The 18546-nt window shown below is 33.3% G+C and overlaps 1 protein-coding gene across 2 annotated transcripts in view; it reads left to right on the top strand.

Moving 5' to 3' along the window:
- LOC308502158 (solute carrier organic anion transporter family member 1B3-like) overlaps positions 1–18203 on the top strand; it is a 55962-nt gene extending 37759 nt beyond the window's left edge. The window contains exons 11-16 of one of the 2 annotated variants that reach the window (XM_081059551.1): positions 91–256; positions 2415–2599; positions 9267–9331; positions 12184–12301; positions 14927–15136; positions 17294–18203. In XM_081059551.1, coding sequence (XP_080915677.1) covers positions 91–256; positions 2415–2599; positions 9267–9331; positions 12184–12301; positions 14927–15136; positions 17294–17321 — 772 coding nt within the window. In that variant the 3' untranslated portion in view covers positions 17322–18203. The remainder of the gene's footprint in view (positions 1–90; positions 257–2414; positions 2600–9266; positions 9332–12183; positions 12302–14926; positions 15137–17293) is intronic. The other variant, XM_081059550.1, reaches the window with a different exon arrangement.
- The last annotated feature ends 343 nt before the right edge of the window (positions 18204–18546 follow it).

The raw sequence follows: 18546 nt of genomic DNA on the forward strand, positions 1-18546 counted from the left end.
TTTCTCTCTCTCTCTCTCTCCCTCTTTCTCTCTCTCCCCCCTTTGCCCTCATCTCTCTCTTTTTGATATATGTCTATCATATATTTCCAGAAATAATCCAGTGACATCTCATACAAATGTACCGATTTCTTATTGCAACTCACATTGCAATTGTGATGAAAGTCAATGGGAACCAGTCTGTGGAAACAATGGAATAACTTACATGTCACCTTGTCTAGCAGGATGTAAATCTTCAAGTGGCAATAAAAAGCCTATAGTGAGTATTAATTTTTTTCTCTCTCTCTTTTCTCCTTAATCAAAATCACAGATTTTATTTAACAGTTACTTATCAAATTTTCTATGACTGAGGTCTTCAGTAAAAAATATTAAAAAAAGACTTCTAATATTGTCTGTTATTGTGACATTGTGAAAACAAAGCTTCATATAAAATCCTACTTGCATTTTATAAAATTTATACAAAAAATAAAATGAATAAAATAAAACCTGACTTGGGACACAGACAACTTTTTCCCCTTGAGTTTATAAGAATATGACCTTTTAGTAAATGCATTTAGTATCTCTAAAAAGCACCCCATTTGACTGAAAGCTATTATTTCCATTAAGGTGGAGGTATTTTACCCTTCAGAAGTTAAGAGAAAGTCCTGGCCAACTCCTTGTCAACAATACTTACCTTTTTATGACAACTATGTATACACAATTTGGTACATAGATTCTGACAAGTTTATTTCTAGCCTCACTACCCTTTCAACTTTCCAAGAAATTAATTAAGACTTCATGCTCACTTGACTGTTCAGTTCTTGCCTTCCAATTTTGCTTTCCCCAAATCTGGCACTATTCTTATCCAAGATAACTTAGTATTCTGCTTATCTGTTGCTAACATCTCCCACAGAAATGCCATTTTCTTCTTCACTCAAAATATTCCCTTTCACGCAAACTATGGGTCTCCTCAATCCCCTGTGTAACTTCCAAGAGTAGAGGATCAGGTATTGTGTTCTTTATTTCAGCTCCAATCCCCCGAATATCTCACAAAGTTGGCAAGCCATTTCCTAGATCCTTTTCCCATCACCAACATTAGGAATATAATCAGCTATGAATATTGCTCTCTACCACACCCTCTGTCTTTGATTTTCAAACTTTTTTCATCTTTTTCTTGCCCATAGTTCTATTAATTGTATTACTAAAGGCAATTGAAAGCTTTGAAGAATACAATACCTCGATTCTTTGAAACTAGGCCACAAATTTGCAAAAATATGGCCCTAGGACTATACTAAAACCCACATCTCACTGAGACTGCCCCGTTTGATCCCATCATTGGCAGTGCTCCCATTTACTCCACTTTGCCTATTAGTGAAGGCCTGGGAGAGACATAATGTTAGAATCCTAAGAAGAGCTTTGGTTAATATGATAACATTATCTTCTTAATACTGGCAATAGTAGTACCATTTGGGGACTACTGGGTAATTATTTTACCAAATCTTTAATAATTAATTATTCAAAATAATATTTTCTACCTAAGTTTGGTTTTATTGGCCAATAGACTTGCTACATAAAGGATTACTCCAAATTATTACTTGTGAAAAAGTAAAGTTTGGTTATCAAATAAGTGTGGATTCAAATTATTCCTCAATTCCTCCTTCAGTAATCAGTCTTTCACACTAATAGATTTAAACTTCCCTTAAATCTTACTTTAGCCTAGACTCATAACAGAATTGATTAAGGATGTCTATGTACATAAAGTACTCTCCAAATTAAATTTCTAAAATCATTTGTTCCTAAGTTTTACCCTTCTGTGCTACGTTAAGGTATTCTATTGGGTTGAACCTCTCTAGTAATAACATCATCTATTCTATAGTCTGTCATGCTTTTGAATGTTGTGTTTGCTTGTCAGAGTAGAATTCCAGCACCCTTGCCTCGCCCTTCTCTCTTACAGGCAGCTCCATTCCAATGGTTACTCTAGTCACAGGTTTTCTCCCCTCCTAAACTATTGTATTTTCTGGATTCCCTGGGTAATCCCTCCACAAGGAATGTCCTTGACACTCAGTAGAAATTGTTAAAGAGAGTAACTGTGTTATAGGAAGTAAAAGTAAGTGGGAGAAAAATATTAAAAGAATTTATATTAATGAGAAATTTACATACAGAGTTTCAGACATTAATTTATTTTATTCTTTCCTAATTTTTAAATCAGGGATAAATTAAATATTAATGATGAATTACATTTTCTTGTCTAGAAAGAAATCCAGGAAACTATTTTGTCTTTGAACTATTAAGCAACTGTATTTTTAGAATGTTTTCTTTAAGAACTATAAATATTTTAGGTCAAATGAATCAGATTTATTTAAATATAATGAACTGTATTTATAGATGAGTCTTATTTTGCAAATATATTCTGTAATAATTCAAAAACTATTTTTCAGGTGTTTTATAACTGTAGTTGTGTGGAAGTACCTGGTTTCCCGAACATAAGCAACTCAGTGAATTTGGGTACATGCCCAAGAGATGATCAGTGTACAAAAAAATTTTATATTTATATACTAGTGCAAATTATGAATACTTTTACTGGTTCATTGGGAACTACCTCAACTCTCATGTTGATTTTTAAGTGAGTATTATTTTTAAAGCATTTTTATGTATATCAGACTACAAACACACCTAAAAATGTACATATTTTCTCATAATATATTTGGAACCCAAATTCACATTTTGTTATATTTCAATGTTCTAATAATGCATTTCTTAGGATTATTGTGATACTTCAATGATATAATTAATAATAATTTTGCCTCTAGTTCTTACATTACAAAATTTAGATTCCATACTTTCTCCTCTTACTAGGTCTATTAAAACACAGGCTGATTGACAATTACCTCAATCCTGAAAGAATTCCTGTTGTGATTCTAAAAGAACTTCTAATTTTGTGATGCCTTATATGATGAGCCTGTCAGAGTGAATCACCTATTAATGTTATTGAAAGAAAATATTTTGAAGCCAGACTATACAGTATAAAGTCTATGATATTCCAAAGCTTTTAATCCACCCTCAGAATGGCTTTTGATCTAGTCTCTTTGATACTTTCATAGACAAAAGAAAAATATGTGAGCAGAATTCATTCTTTAATTCCTCATTAAACAAATATTTAGACTGTGCTTGATGAAGAATATTACATGGTGAATAAAACACATAAAGTTCCTATTCCCATACAGTTTACAGTATGACAGGAAAAGATGATATAAGACAAATAAGCTTAAAAATAAACACATAATTACAAATTGTCATTAGTACTCATGAGGAAAATGAGATCTATTGAAGGGAATAAAAGGGGAAACCTAATTCAGGACTGAGGTGAGGAGCTGTGAAGAAAAGAACTCAGAGAGTACTTCTCAAAAAAAAAAAAAAGTGACATTTAATCTAAAGGTCTACAAAACAAGTTAAAGTTAACCAATGAAGAATTTTACAGGTCTAGGTGCCAATGCCTTGAGGCAGGAAAGAGCTGGCATGTTTGAGGAATGAAAAGAAGCTGGTAAGTTGAAACATACTAAGTGAGAGAGAAATGGTACAAGATAAAATTGGAGGTTAGGAAGGGATCAGATAATACAAGACCTATTGGTGAAATTAATTATTTAATCACCTAAAATTGAAAACATACACTTGAATATAGGTCTTAAAAATATAAATGTACATAAGACAAACAAGTGAAGGAACAAAAACTCATAGACATAGACAATAGTTTAGATGTTACCAGATGGTAAGGGGGGGGACTCTAGAAGAGGGTAAATGGGGTCTAATATATGCTGATGGAAAGAGAACTGACTCTGGGAGATGAACACACAATGTGAGATATGGAGTTGTACACCTGAAATCTATGTAACTTTACTAACAATTGTCACCCCAATAAACTTTAATTAGAAAAAATATTTATATATATATATATATAAATGTACAAGTACAGTGACCTGGATTAACATCTAATTATACTTGTAAGACCTCGGTAGTTGACCACAAGTAACTTTCAGTCAATAGCATGTCATGGAAGGGAAAAAAAAACAAACGTATTAACTTTAGTTAAAATAAATATAGATCTGTAAACTGAGTCTACAGTTGTTTAAATTCTACTCTGACCCTGAATCTTGTAAAAGTTTGTATACTAATTTATTCCACAGATATAGCTCCACTTTAATGTAAAATGTTGTCTACTCAAAAGGAAAAATCTTCAATATGTGCCAAATTACAGATATTAACTTATAGGAAATCATATCAAAACCCCATGTAATCTTGCATCTCAACAAGTCTTAGCTTTTTTATTCAAAATCCTTCATGAAGAAAGAAGGTTATAAAGATCATTGTTCTATTATTGATGACATCTATATTTTATTTTATTGAGAAAATGGTTAAGATTATTATTACCATTTGTCAAAAACATTTCTTGACCTCTCACCAGCCTTTGATTTTATCAAAAGAAAACTTTTGTGAAGCAGGCTGTAAAATAAAACTATAAACTTCAGTCTATTGATGATTTTCCAACACTTATGTCATAAGACTATTGTAAAAACTAAACTAAACAGTAGTGATGCTATTCAATCATTCAACATATATTCATTATGTGCCAGGCACAGCTCTAGATGCTGAGGATGGAACTATGAACATAAAGGCTCTACTTTTATTAGCGTCCAGTGGGAGTGAGGGATGGGGGACTGGATGGGTGTAGGAAAAAGAACAATAAATAAATAAGTAAGTAAAGATATAAAGTAGCAAAGGTGTTAAGCATTAGAAAGAAAAATAAATCAGAGTAAGATACAGATGGAGGAGGGGGGAAAAGGGGTAAGTAAACATACTAATTCAAATATTGTGCATTGAAAGTCATTTCATAAAAGACCTGAATGAAAAATTAAGGTACAGGTTATACAGATATGGGGACAGGTACAGAGCAATCCAGCAAAGATACCAGCAAAGGTAAAAGCCCTAAAGTGGAGTATACTTGCCATGTACAAGGTCAGGAGGAGTGTGTGAGAAAGAGAGAGGTAAGAATTGCAATGAGAGAGCTAACATTGTACAGATAATAAACCCTTTGTGTCACAGGAAAGACTTTGGAGTTGATTTTAATTGTATTAAGAAACCAGCACAGTTCTAGATGCTGAGGATGGAACTATGAACAAAGTGATAAAGGCCCTACTTTTAGGGCCTTTAGGGCTTTAGAGTATTGGATTTATGCAACTGATTTATCCAATTGGAAGATCACTCTGGTTGTTGTGTAAAGAACATGTTTTCGGGAGGCAAGAATGAAATTAGGAAAAAACAAAGGGCTATGATAGTTTTTTTGTTTTTTTTTTTAATTAAAATTTATTGGGGTGACAATGGTTAGTAAAGTTACATAGTTTTCAGATGTACAATTCTGTAATACATCATCTATATATCACATTGTGTGTTCATCACCCAGACTCAGTTCTCCTTCCATCACCATATATTTGATCCCCCTTACCCTCATCTACCACACCCCTCCCCCCTTACCCTCTGGTAACCACTAAACTATTGTTTATGTCTATGAGTTTTTGTTTCTTTACTTGTTTGTCTTGTTCCTTTGTTGCTTTCAATTTTATATCCCACATATCAGTGAAATCATGTGGTTCTCGACTTTTTCTGTCTGACTTATTTCACCTAGCGTAATAATCTCAAGATCTATCCATGTTGTCACAAATGGCACTATTTCATTTTTTCTTATGGCAGAATAGTGTTACACTGTGTATATATACCACATCTTCTTTATCCAACAGTTCTTCACAGGAGAGAAACTTGATTGAGGATGGTGATGGTAAAGGATAGGAAGTTATTGAGTCTCAGTCTTTGTTTTGTTTTTAAGGCAAAGTCAATAGGATTTGCTGATGAACTGAATGTAGCATGTAAAAATGAAAATTTAAGAATGATCCCAAGATTATTATGGCCTACCTCTGAGACGATGGTGGGTATTACTGAACAAATTGGGGAAGGTTAGGGATGAGTAGATTTGGAGGAAGTGGAAAAGTAAGAAATTGATCTCTGGTAATTCTGAAATATCCAGTAACAATGTCACCTTTACAGTCTGACATTCTGGAAAAATATTGGAGTAAGAGACATAAATTTTGTAATTAGCACCATACAGATGGTATTAAATCCATGGCACTGTTGAGAACTTCAAGGGACTGAGAACAGATGGATACAAGATCCTAGGATCAAGACCTGGACACTAATTTCACAGACCAATAACAGAAGGAAAATCTAGTAAAGGAAACTGAGGAGGTCCCATGAGACTGGAGGAAAACCAAGAGAGGGTAGTGTTCCAAAAGCCAAATCAAGAATGTATTAAGAAGGAAGGAGTGAGCAACTGTGTCAAGAGCTGCTGAAAGGTCATGGAAGTTAAGGGCTAGGAAGTAACTATTGGATATGATATGTGCTGGCCCCTGTTAGCCTTGACAAAAGCAGTGTATGAAGATGAGAGGGGGAAAGTCTGCTTTGACATGAAAGGATCAAGAGGAAGTGCATAAAAGGGAAGTGCTGATAACTAGTAGGAATTTTTTTTTTTTTTTTAGGAGTAGTATTCTAAAAAGAAGCAGACAAAAGGTGTGGTTAGTTAGCAGAGCTTGGAATCAAGAGTTCTGTTTATGTATAATGCTATATATTATGACATGCTTTCATGCTGATGAGAATTAAACAATAGAGATGAAGGAAGTTGATAGTAATAAGGAAGGAGTAAGATAAAAAGGAATGTGAAAGAGTGCACAGAGTTGACTCTGTAATAGAAGAGAAGCTCATCTGTGTGGGTAAAATCAGATAAATGTGTAGCTTTAGTGATGCGAGGGTATTGAAATTCTTTCCTGATTACTTCTACTTCCTCTGTTAAATAAATAGCAAGGTAATTAGCTGAAAGTGAGAAGGAAAAAGGAAGAGGTTAGAGATAACATCAGAAAATGGGAGCTACCAATCTTGAAAACTAGGAGAATAAACTGGGAAAATGGATTAGTAAAATAAAGTAGGATTACACTGGAAAACCCCAGAGATCTGTACTTATAAATTTGAAATGAGCCCAGTCAGCATGTTCAAATAATTTCCTCCAGTCAATGTATCATTGTAGATATAGATGCAGAAAAAGCTGGTGTTAAATGAAAGCGTGTTTGCTTGTCTAGGACAATAAGGATGAGAGGGACAAAAAAGTCCAGGGTATATGAAAAGAGTAGTTATAATAAGAGATCATGGTGAGAAAGGAAGTGAGTACATGGAAATGGAGATGACTTATAAAAAGGCAGGGAGAGTCAATGGCCTGAAGAGCCTCGTGGAGCTGAAGTTTTTTAGAGATGGTTTATTAGAGGGAGTGAAATTAAAAGTGAGAGGTTGTTATAAAGAAAGGGATGCTCAAAACTGAGAAACAGAGAAGTGTGTACTGAGTGGCGTGACCATGGGGTGGGGGAAGTAAGACCCATGGAGTAAAGAGATCAAGAAACCAAGAGGCCAGATCATTTGAAAGATGGTCTACACGGATATTAAAATAAGTAGGAAAAGTGACAGAAATAGTTTTGGGAAAAAATGAAAGAAAGCCTGGTACTAAAATCACCAAGGAATGTTGGGAGTGGTAGATCAACTCTGTAGCTACTGATAGAAGTGAACTGGCATCTTAAGATGCTTAACCATACAGCTAGGAGTACTATGGTGGAGCTGGGCCCTTTGTTAACTCTAGTCTTGACTTTCTGTTGAACTCTGTGGTAACTTTCAGGGAAGGGATGTGAATAAAGGGGGAAGCCATATTGGGCTCTGGACCCTTTTTCCACATGGGCGGCCAGACAGAAGACCAGCCTGTGAGTGTGCTCGCACTCCTTGGTGGTTTTATTTCTTTTTTTCTTTTCCCGAATAAACCGTTTTCTTTTGGTAGATTATCTGGAGAATTCTTTGGCCAGTAGACACTACTACAACAAGAAGGTTAGAAAATGGTACATTAAAATGGTGCACCCCATGGGGGAAGTTAGAGGTCTTTCAGAGGAGGCACTCAGGTCTAGAAGTGGTTAACAAAAAAAAAAAAAAAAAAAGACAAGAAGGACACCTACACTTCAGGCCCAGTGATACGTAGGATATTGGAGAAAGTTGAGAGTTGCATGGAAAGAGCCATCAGGGGGCAGCCAGGCTTTGTTTAGAACAAGGAAGCAAAGGGGTTGCTAAAATTGTAGGTTATAATGATTTTGCTGCTAACAGACTGAGTTTCAGGGGATCAAATGGAAGAGTTTGAGTGATGGAAAAGGAATAGGAGACTGGATGTGATTAAAGTATGTACTAAACCATGTTGGAGTTAGTCCAGGGACCTAGAAATAAGGAAACTGAGGCTAAGGAAGATTAAATAACTTATCTAAGTCACTTAGTTGATATGAAACATGATTTATCTCTTTATTCTCAAGAACAAAAACTAACGTGGAATCTTCTAGGAGGCACTTAGCAAATGTTTGTTGAATGCCTAAGTCTAATTATCTCTATAAACAAATACAGTCATCCAAACAGTTCAAGGAAAATAATAAACCTTTGTTATTCAATATTTCAGTAAAAACAGGATTTTTGAGCCTCAGTCACCTTTTTCCCCATTGCTGGAGAATAATTCATGTATTAGCTTATCATAGGGATGGTAGTATCACCTGCTCATTGAACAAAGAAAAGTGGAATTATAGAAATAACTTTCTAAATGCAAGAGTGACTTAATTTCTAAGAGAGGATACAAATGTACTTGCTACCTTTAAGATGACATTAAAATACATTAGACACTAAAGTACAGATACATTTTTGACCTCCTCCCCAGTAGTACTATGTAGTTCATGAATCATATTGTTCATCTTTTCTGTTAAAAGCAATGACAGAAATAAGATGGTAAAAAGAGCTCTGCTAAAATCGAGACTTAAATTAAAGTATCTACTCATGGCCTGGGTCAATTAAAGAGATAACACAAAATCAGTTTCTTTATGGGCATTATAAAGTCTGTTCCAACCACTGTCTCATAGGATTTCATAAGTATCCAATGTGAAAATGTTTGTTAAATTGTACTGAAGTCGTAATGTATTAAGTAAATAAGGAAATAATAACAATAATAATTATTATTATTCAGATGTCCTTTTAGAACAACTGAAAATATAACTTTAATGTCAGCTCTTCGCTTGAGAGTTTTCATTTGACCATGAAAAACAATGATACTGAGAAATGTTTTACTATTGAACTCAGTTTGGTATTTTAGAAATACTTAATGATTTTTTGCCTTTATTTTATTTCAGAAATGTTCAACCTGAACTGAAATCACTTGCGTTGGGTTTTCATTCACTCACTATACGAGCACTAGGTATGGTAAATACACAGATTACAGCATAAAGATATAAATTTTCATGTTAAAGCACAAAGTCTCAATGGAATTAACTTCAAATTTTAAGAAAGTGAAAAAAAGTATAAGGAAAAGTCATTTCTATTTTTGTGGTAAATGACAAATAATAAGAGACAGAGGAAAACTATGTGACCTAAAAGAATTTGATGGTTAATTCTAGTTTAACCATCTTTAACTAGATCAAGAAATTATCATACTTTTCTTTACACTCTTTCTGACACAAAGATAAGTGGTTTGCAAAGTTTTTTACTTTCAAACTTAGGAATATTTCTTCCCCTGGGCAGTGTAGAAAGTCTTCCTTTTACACTGAGGAGAGTAATGCCCAAACAGCTTGGGAGGCCTGGGAATCTGGTCAGGCTGAGACTGTGAAACAACAGAAATGGGCTTTTGCTGCCTCACTGTCTAGTTCTCTAAGACTGAGGCAGCTAACTTTTATCAGAAGTTAAAAATGCAAGAGGAAATGAGGACTAAAAGAATTGAGCATCTTGGAGTAAGGAGTGATATGAACGAAAAAAAGCTCAGGAAATTGTGAGTTTTGCTGTTAAAGAGTAGGGCTGTAGACTCTAGAGGTTAAAGGCCTATTTCTAAATAGTCAAATGAGGTGACTAGTATAAAATTTAAGAAATTATCCTTTCTCTCTTGTTGCCATTTAGACCACACAGATTCCTGTTAGTTTAACAATTTCTAACCTAACTCCTGTGTATCCCCCCCTTTATAAGACCTATTAACATAATATGCGTATTCCTGGGAAGTAGGTAAAAAGCAGCATTCATCCAGAGATTGGGGTAGAAGACTAATCATGGCCTGGAGTCAACTGCTTATGGCAGAAGGCAAAGGAAGTGGGAGGGCTCATTCCCTGGGACTCTTGCAAGCAAAAGATAGAATCATAACTCTATGACCAAATTACAATGGAGAAGCTGTCCAAGAAGTATATTTAAAAAGAAGGCCACAGATCCTCAAAAGAGGAAATAGAATGAGCATGAGAGAGAAGGAGAAGATGGAGATGCTACAAGATTCCATTATAGTTCTCATCCCATATTTCTCTTCTGTGCTTCTCGAATCTCACAGCCTCTGCTCATCCTGGCAGTTCTTATCTCCAGATCCAATGGGGATGTCTTAGTCCTAGAAACCATTCCACAGAAGATAGCAGATGAACATAGAATCTGAAGAGCCAGTTCTCCTTCTGGTATGCTGAAATGAGATTGAGAAAAAAGAAAGTTCTTCTAGAGACATAAAATAGAAAAAAGGAATTTTGTCATCCTAGTTGTGAGCAATCCATTTTGATATGTCTAATATATGACACCTATATTATGGAACCTAACTGCTGCTGTGGGAAAAATACATATTGAGTAACAAACCACCAATTCAGGAACAATTGTCTTTAATACAATATATCTATAAATTGTGGAAGGTCTATAGTTTATATTAAACTGTAAAAAGGTATTTGAAAAATAGGTCATTTGAAAAATTTTAAATTCCAGTATTGATTTAAGACCAAATTTGTTGCCTAAAACATTCGTTCAATAAGTTTGGTCAAACAAGTGGTATTATATGGAGGAAATACATTATTGGTATGTATTTTTCAAAGGGTGGATGTGATTTTTTGAAACTTGTGAATTTCTCACCCATTTTCTCAGTAACAGTTTTCCTCAGATATATTGGCTTCAGACACCAGACTTTTGTCCTTTAAGATTTCTCACTCTCAGAAAATTGAGACTCATTAAAAGTAGATTAAATCACTAAAATTGTGAAATACGAATCATTACCATTTTTATATAAAAAAATAAAAATTTAAAATTGCTTATCAAAATACAAAAAAGAACAAAGTAAAATTATGATTACTTCAGTGTTCCGCCATCTGAAGTATAGATCTCTACTGGCATGTCCCTAAAATTTTGGCCAAATTACCAATGCTTAGAATAGGAGTCAATCTCAGAGTTTATTAAAATAGCAGTAAAAGCAGATGGACACGTCGGCTATAAGGCAATGTACGTGTTCCTGAAACATCTCACATTCTACAAAATCATACACCACAAATAAAAACTGGGTTAGGCACAGACCGCTGGAGACCTAGGCATCATTGTAATCAAACATTAATAGAAACAAAATTCAGAACCAGGGGCCCTAATTTGACAGCACAGGCAGCGTCAGAGTGGTAGTAAAAATGCACACAATCCATGGAGAGAAAATGACTGTGGGCTCTAGTGCATCAAGAAGGTAGAAGTGGAGTGATGAGCTGAGAAAGGACAACCTGGTAGGACCTGAGCATTCTGTGAAGTCGGGCCTGCGTTTCTTTAGAGAGGATGTCCTAGTGTGGACACTTACCTTTTAATTTTCTTAAAAATAGTGCTGAAAAATCTCTTGCCTTTGCAGCAGTTGAGCTGAGAGCTTTTTCCTTGCCCTGTGAAGTTATATCTACCCCCACTCTTCCAGCTCTGTTTGCCTAAAAAACATTGCATATGAACCTATATAACGTTCATGTTTTACTAACAACAGTCTCCTTTTTACCAATCAGGCTGAAGTTAATTAGCATTATAAGCAGAGCAGAGTGTAGCGGCATATGATGTTCTTTCTTCCCTATGTGTGGTGGCAGGTGAAAATAGATAAAAGATGTCTATGCTATTCTTATATGTGGTTTGAGCTTCTAAGATTCCTAACAATCTCCATTCTTGAGTAGACTTAGGCCAAAAAAATAAAAGAGTTCTCCAAAATGTTTAACTTTTACTTAATCCAAGATGTACCAATGTAGAATATCACCCAGTTACATGTGAAATGTGTTCCTTAGATTGACGTCTTCTCATCTCATGCTGCAGGGGGAATTCTAGCTCCCATATATTTTGGGGCTCTGATTGATAAAGCATGTATGAAGTGGTCCATCAATAGCTCTGGGAAGCAAGGGTCTTGTAGGATATATAATTCAAAATTATATGGGTAAGTAGTCATTAATATATTTCATTAATTTATTTTTCCTTTGACTCTAATCTTAAAGAATGAGATATCATTGTCATATCTTTAATAATAATGTTAATAGTTATAGCCATCATGCAATGAACTATATTCAATGTTGTATCAGGCATCTGGTATCTCATTTTTAATACCTATAGAAACTATAGAGAATAAATATTTTTTCTCCTTTTTTCCTTAAATATGAAGAAACTAAGATTTAAAGCGAATGAGTAACTTGTTCAAAACCACACTGCTAATAACAAAAAGATGTATGATTTATATTAAAATATTTTTTGTTTCCCAAAACTCTCCTAATATTAAACATCAAGAACAAAACCATATTCGATGGTCTCTGGCATCCCTTAGAAGATACAAAATGGCCAACTGGGGCTCTAGTCATAGGTCAGTGGGGCACAAAGAGGAAAAATGGTTCCTATCCTGCTCTATTCATAAAGAAAAATCTGATGGCTATCTAGAAAAAAATATTGCCAATAACACCTTAATTGTAAATAAAAATTAATTATAGATTAATCAAATATACAAATATGAAACTACAAGTATTAGAAGAAATTGTGATAGAAATTCTTTTAATTATCCAGGAAGCAGGAATGTGTTTCTAAGTGTGACCCAAAACCATAGTAGAAAAAAAATGATAAAATATTCTTAAAACTCTGTATCCTAAAACTTATATTAAGCAAAGTTCAAAGACAAGATAAACTGGAAAAAGAAGTTTTAACTTATAACATAGACTCAAGGCAAATATCCTAAATATATAAAGAGCTCTTAAAAACTGAAAATAAACAATACCAAATGCTGGCAAGGATGTGGAACATCAGGAACCCTCTTTCATTGCTGGTGGGAATGCAAAATATTATAGCCAGCTTAGAAAACAATCTGACAGTTTCTTACAAAGCTAAACATAGGCTTACTGTGTAATCAAACAATTGTGCTCCTAGATATTTACCCAAATGAACTGGAAACAAACCTTCACATGAATGTTTATAGCAGCTTTATTCATAATTCCCAAAAAATGGGAGCTACCAAGATGTGCTTCAGTAGGTAAATTGATATGCAAACTGCGGTGCATTCATACAACAAAATATTATTCAGCAATATAAAGAAAATGAGCTATCAAGCTACAAAAACACAAGGCACAAATTTAAGTGCACGTTGCTAAGTGAAAGGAAGCAGTCTGAAAAAGCTACATACTTTATAATTCCAAATATATGATCTTTCATAAAGTTTGTACCATTCCATTCCAGCCAGCTGGAAATAGCTATTCCTCTTTAAAACTTTTAGCACTTTGTAGATCACTCATGGCCCTTATAATTTTTCCCTTTGGTCAGCCATGGTCATTGTCTAAAGTACTTTGCAAAGTAATTGTCTGAAGATTGTCTAAAGTGGAATTTTTTTTAAAAAGAGCAGTGCATTAACCAATGAATACACAACAAAAAGTTAAATTGTTATCTTTTGATTTTTTTGGATTTATTATTTTGAGGTAACCAGATAATCACTCATCAGTTTTATATAGCAAGACAAATAATATCAACAATTCCCAATCCAAAGAATAGAAATCTATATTACGCTACCAGTCTAAGTCTAAACCCAACTTATTCAAGTTGTCTCAATAAAGGTCACATAACCAGAAGCCTATATTAATTTTTCTTGATAGCAATGGAAGTTTTGAAAAGTTTAACATTAATGTATTATTAGCTGACATAACCCAAACATGAGGCAAATATATTTGAAGACTTTTAAAATGTTTCTTTCATCATATTTGGTACACCACAGATCTGAAATTCTAATAAACTTAAGTTTAAACAGGTCAAAATTATATAATCAATTCCATTCACCTTCAGTTAAACCTAATGATTATTCAAAATAGATTTTGCATAAATCTTGTCAACATTTAGTTAACAATGTCATGATGCCAGTGAGTGCTTCCTAACCTACAAGGTTAGTGGTCAATTTTTCCTGCTCATTATAGTCACCTGAGGAGCTTTAAAAAATATTAATTTCTGTGTCACACCTTCAGAGATTTTGAATTAATTGGTCAAGGGATGTGGCCTGGGCATGGGAGTTTTTAAATCTCCTCAGGTGATTTTAATGTGCAACTAAAATTGAGAATCATAGGACTAGACTGTGTGTGCTAGATTACTTGGTGTGGTTTTGTTGAATACTTCTACTAGGCCACACTACTGGGGCTTTTGGGCTGCATTTAGCCTATAAGTTAAATATTGGCTTCTGGTTCAATCTAAATAGATTCAATTTGATTATCTGACTCAATTCATTCCCTTCATAATTTGTTATACTACACATGAATTAATCTGTCTTTGAGAAAGTTAAGCATTCCAAATATACCTTACTATATGGAAAGCACTGGCGTAGATCATAAACCACCCTTAGTTTCTGTGGCTTAATATTTCTTTTAAAATAATCAAAAACTCCTTCTGCTTCAATAAAAAGAATCACTAGAATTGTTGCCTTAGTATTTTTATGTATAATTTAAAACACCGTTTTTATTTTCCTTTTAAGCTTTCTACGTATTGGACAGCACTGTAAATTATTTCACACAATTTAAAAATGAAAATTGACTTTCTCTTTTCACAGAAATACCTACTTGGGCTTGATTGGGAGCTTCAAATTCTTAACACTTATTTTGTGTATTGTATTTATTTATGCTATGAAGAAAAAATATCACGGAAAAGATACCATGGCATCAGAAAATGAAAGGAAAGCTGTGAATGAAGCAAACATAGAATTCTTAAGTAATGATGGATATTTTGTACCTTCTGCCAGAGCAGCCAGTGAAACACAAATGTAAGGAGAGAAAAATCATCTTTATTTTTGTGTTTCCAACCAACAATTGTGTGTATTCAGTAGGATGTTATTTTTTAGCATTTTATGGTCCTTTTGTTGACAAGTCCCACACTCTTTACATATGATGGAACAATGAATTACCTATAAATTTATAATAGTGAAACAAACTATAAATTATAAGTAATGGGAGTACTCATTGTTAGCATGAGACTGCATTTGTGGTAAAGGTTACAATATATTAACCACACATATTTAAAATAAGAAGTGTGATTAGTATGTAATAAAAGAAAAAGTATCTGTTCAGGTAATGTAACTCAATAAAACTAGTCATTAGAATGTCAACTACAATTTATGTATATATATATGTAGATATATACATATATCTACATGTATATATACATATATATATATAAAGTTACAAGAAGAGGAGTACAGTATTAGGAATAGAGACAGTGAAAATATAATGGCTATGTGCGATGTCAGAGGGGTAGTGGATGGGGAGAGGCGAGTTGTCACTGTGTGAGGGATATAAATGATAAACATCTAACTATTACATCGTATTGTGCACCTGAAACTAACAAAAAAAATGTTTAAAAAAGAAAAAGAAATTTGTACATTCAAAAATTAAAAACTTTTGAAAACTTTGTACTAAAAAGCTACTTCTAACTCAAAAAAAGACAGCAAAAAACAGTTATTAGAAAATAAGCAGAGGTGAAAAAAGAGGAGATAAATTAGTAGCCCACATAAAGAGAAAAGCCTAATACCTTTTTGAAAAATAAATAAATAAACAAACAAGCAAACAAACTGGTTTGGACTATGTCACTCAAACCTGAAGTCTAGTATTATGGAAGATTTATGCTATCATGACATTCTGTCATTCATATATTAAGTCATATTTTTCACAGATCTTATTCATTTATAATTCAAGATTGAATTTATCTAGCAACCGCTCATGCATCTTCTAACTTCCCATTAAAATACTGCTGAAGAAATAGAAATAATAAAAAAATTGCAAGCTATGATTGTCAGAAAGCATATTACAGAATGTGTTAAGTTTCTTTTGGGCCCATGGTAATGCATTAAGAAAAACTGACATAAACTTGAGAAAACAAAGCCCATTTAAAAGATGTGTCTTCATTTTGTCTGTCTGCTCTCTGGAAGAAGTGTAGTACACACCAGATAACTTATGACTGTCTCTCAGTTGCGTAGTTTATTGTGTGTCGATTTGTTTGTTTTTGGTGCAAAAAGAGAGGTCTGTCACATCCCCAAGAGAAGTCAAGTGATAGAGAACAAATATTTGAATGTTGCATTTGCTAGTGACAGCAGCATTATTATATTGAACACTAGAAATTATAGTGTTTATTCTCTATAGGTTAAAATAACTTTTTTTTTTGGCAGCAGAATTACCTATGAAACTTTTTTTGTTTTTTAAGAATCTAATCTTACATTCACCCTAGAGATTCTTATTCAAAGCATTTGTGATACAGCCTGCATAGCTCCATTAAAAAAAAAAATCTATATAGAGTTCTTGATAAAGAGATACAGAAAACCAAACTGCAGAATAGGAGAAAATATTCTTGAGTATAGCAAAGTCACACAACATGAAAGCTTGCTAGAATATGGGAATTGATCTGGAAGTAATATAGTATATCAACCAACTCTCAAGCTGTAGACCTGAGAAAAGATTCATTAATCAACCAGGCAGAAATTTCGAAAAACCACCCCCTTGTTAGATTACTAAGTAAAAAGTCTGTTGGGATCTGGTCTCTGTAAAAATTAAAAAAAAAAAAAATTATGAAGACATTTTCTTAAATATTGCAAAGAAAATAAATGCAACATCTTGAATATTTATTTATTCAACAATTATTGAGTATAAAATGTCTGTCAGGGAAAATAAAATATAATAGCAAACAAAAACAAAAAAGGGCAGTACTTCATGAAGCTTACACTTTAAGGGAAAGAAGAACATTAACAAAATTAAATTATACAATGTTATAAAATGATATAATTAAAAGGATAAATTTATTATTTATAAATGTGATATATACAGTAAGGGAAAGAACATTAAAACATATGCCTCAGATTATTTGAGCTATATCAGAATCAAAGAATCCAGAATAAATATTAATCTTTAATTCAATGGCATTTATTAAACAGGAATGCAAATCTTAGGGGAAAAAAATGAGGAATAATTCAATATAAGAATAAGGTAAAGAAAAAAAGACTAAGGTAAGGAAAGCTTGCAAGTCTTGAAAATAATGCAAGAATGTAATTAAAATATATATTGGATAAGGATAAAAGAAGACAATCGTCAAAAATCACATCAATGATGAAGTTACATTTGAAAATCTGTGCAAATATGAAGAAAAAGGAGCAAATTGTGAAAGAAAGTAGATGATAAAGAGGACAAACAAAAGCACCAACCTGAGAAATCTGATATTTTTGAGGAAGAAATCAGATCTGAAAGGGAGACATGAATCAAAGATTTTGTGGAAGAATGCCTTCCTGCTATGAAGAAAGACTTGCATGTAACAGACTGAAGATTTTTCACACTCTGATCCATTTCCATGCAAAGGGACCTTTGACCGGGATGTTTCTTGTTCCTGAAATGCTCTTTTTCCACTTAATTAACTGCTTTTCAGCATTGAGATCTAAGCTCTATCACATTTTTCAATGTGTCTGACTTCTGCACTGCTTAAAAATCTTCCAATTATATTGGTAGCAACTTAGCACTAACCACAATAGTAATTTTTACATTTATGTATGATTATTGGATAACTGTCTACTCTGCTAGTTATAAACTCTAGGAAGATAGGAATTGAATTCATTTTACCTATCTAATTTATTCCCAGCATCTAGCTTGGAGTCTGACACATAGTAAGAGCTTTATCAGTTATTTTTGAATGAATGAATGAGTGAGTGAATCAATGGAGTTTAAAAATTCCAGTCGTATTTAATATGAATGTTATAAATAGAATTGAAAACAACATGCAAAAATAAAAATAGTTGCATTAAGGTCATTAGATAGTGATGACTTCAGATTTTTGAAGATTTTCTTTAATATTTTAAAACAAAAAATAAATAAATTTTGAAATGTCAAAAAAATGTGTCTTGACTACCATCTACAGGGTAAGCACGGAATATAAAAACATGTATGAAATAGAATCTTTGCCCTTTGGGAGCCCATTAATGAGGTAGAGAAATAGGTATGTAAACATATGATAACATAAATTATAATAAAGACCATAATGGAATAAAAAAAGTGTTCTTGTCTCTCCTTCACAGGGACTATAGTAATCTCTTTGTTTCAATTTCAACATACATATTTCATACGTATCAAAACAAAATGATAAGAATTGTAACAAGTTTGGTACTAGCTATTGTCACTTTCCTCTTCTGTGCCTTCTACC

This window comes from Rhinolophus hipposideros, assembly GCF_964194185.1.
Source record: "Rhinolophus hipposideros genome assembly, chromosome: 9".
NCBI lineage: Eukaryota > Metazoa > Chordata > Mammalia > Chiroptera > Rhinolophidae > Rhinolophus > Rhinolophus hipposideros.